This window comes from Entamoeba nuttalli (genome assembly GCF_000257125.1).
Source record: "Entamoeba nuttalli P19 unplaced genomic scaffold asmbl_8011, whole genome shotgun sequence".
Lineage (NCBI taxonomy): Eukaryota > Evosea > Mastigamoebida > Endamoebidae > Entamoeba > Entamoeba nuttalli.
The window spans coordinates 1-2,289 of NW_008578913.1; the positions used below are offsets into that span (position 1 = coordinate 1).

Below are 2,289 nucleotides of genomic sequence, written 5' to 3' on the forward strand. Positions count from 1 at the left end.
TGAGATGAGAAGGTCTCCCTTTGCATTCATAAAAAATATTGCACATATCATTGTACAAAAATATAATTTCTTTTTAAGTTCTTTATCGTTTTATTTAAACTCTTAATAATAAAATTGTTTCTTTACAATAGTTTTTGAGTTCTTTATTATTAAAGTATATTTTAATAATTCACTTGTTCTTCTTATATTCTTTTTAGTCATACTTATAAAATGTCTTTCTCATTCCTACAACTTGTTGATATAACCCTTCTTCAATAAAAATAAAACTGTTAATAAAGAATAGTTTACTTAACATTAGTGTAATTTTTCTTCTAGTTGTTTTCTTTTTTCATGGAGACTTTTCAAAAGTTTTTTACCACACGCACATGGAGTTTGTAAAACTAAAACATATTCGCAGGTATTTGGTTCATCAGTAAAAATAATGTTTGGTGTTTCCCCACAAATAAAATGAACTTCAGCTTTTCTTGTAATAATTTGTTGATTAATTTCACAATCAGTTCCATTAGCATAAATTTGAATATCAGAAGTGTTCCATCCTACAAAAGAACCAACATTAATATTATTGTTTTGAGTAATGTTAAATCCATAATATAATTTAAAATTATCTTTAGAGTATTCATTTAAGAAGAAGTAATCATTACAATAATTATTTTGTGTTATATCAATTTTATTTTTCTCATTAAGTTCCCATATTTTTCTTTCAATTACCGCTTTCTTATTTTTTAATTCTTTTTGTTTTTCTTCTAATTCTTTAATTTCTTTTTCTAATTCTTTATCTTCTTTTTTAAATTTTGTTTCTTCTTCTTCTATTAATAATTTTAATTTACGTTGTTCTTCTTTGATTTCTTCTTTTGACTTTTCATTTCCTTCTTTTTGTACTTCAGCTGAAGTAACATTAACTTCTTCTTCATTTGGACTAATAAATCCATATTCTTTTATCTTCCTTTTTAATATTTCTTCACTTGTTTCTTCAGTAACTTCTTCAATAATTTTACTTTTTAAATTGTTGTAACGTTCTTTATAATCTGCACTAAAGTTATCCCTTTTTCTTTTTTGTTCTTTAATAGTATTATCAAAATCTCCATTTTTTAATTCTTCTTTAATTTCTTTTAATTCTGCTTTATTATTTTTAATTTCATTAGTCAACTCTTTTCTTAGTTTTTTCCCTTCTATTGAAAATTTCTCTTTTATTTGAATTAGTTCTTCCATTCGTTTAATTTCATTATCAACTTCATCAATCTTTTTTTGTGTTTGTTGTTTACAAACGTTTGGACATAATCCTTCTTTTTCATCTGATCCATCACAACAATCACAAATACTATCTCCTACAAATCTACTTTCTATTTCCACAGCATCAGCACCTTTGTTTTGGCATACAAACATACTTCCTTCACACACTCCTGTATTTTTTTCATCAGAACCATCAGGACAATCACAATAATGGTCATCAATAAATGAGTCAGGAATTGTTATATCAATTGTCTCACATTTAAAAGAATAAGTAAATGCAATAAAGAAAATAACAGCAAAGAGTTTCATCCTTTGTTATTCTTTAATATAAATATTTAGTTTTTTTATTTGTTATAACGTCAAATTAAATAAATTAAATAATAATTTGTTTTTATTCAATAAACAAAATATGACTTTAATAAATTTTTAATTCTTTTATCATATTGTATTAGTTTTATTTATTTACTTATCAAATTATAATTATTTAATAATATTAAAATAAATAACAAAAAGGTTTTTTTGTTTTTTTCAATTAATTATAAAATTGTATTGTCTTTTAAGACATATTTTTACAATAAAACATTCAATAAAAATCATATGAGAAATAATTTACACAATACATAAATTTATATGACATTACAATGAATACATTCATAACCAGTATCAAACAAATAATAGTTATATTCCCATTATTATTAATACCATAAATTGTAAGCAACCATAATCAATTCTAATTTAAACACATTTATAATAAAAATAAAAGTAATTGGTATAACTACAAATACTATAATGTAGGTAGAATGTTTACTCAATATTATTATGAGAATAAACAAGATAAATGAAAAAGGTTTAAGAATAAAAGATAGTACAAGAAAATACAATGAATGAAAGACAAAAAAAGAAATGAAGAAAAATATAGTTGAAGAAAGCATATAGAGAAATGAAGAAACTGAAAGAATAAAGAAAGATAAAATAAGTAAGAAAGAAGAAATATTTAAAGAAACAATACAAGAACAACAAAACAAAGTAGACGAAGAAAAAGAAAATCAATATAGAAGA

General features: G+C 22.4%; 1 protein-coding gene across 1 annotated transcript; it reads right to left on the bottom strand.

Moving 5' to 3' along the window:
* Positions 1-294: 294 nt before the first annotated feature.
* Positions 295-1,539, bottom strand: ENU1_178520 (glucosidase 2 subunit beta precursor, putative; the record flags this gene model as incomplete). Its single annotated transcript, XM_008861403.1, has 1 exon — positions 295-1,539. The coding sequence occupies one exon, from the start codon at positions 1,537-1,539 to the stop codon at positions 295-297; it is 1,245 nt and encodes a 414-aa protein (XP_008859625.1).
* Positions 1,540-2,289: the final 750 nt, after the last annotated feature.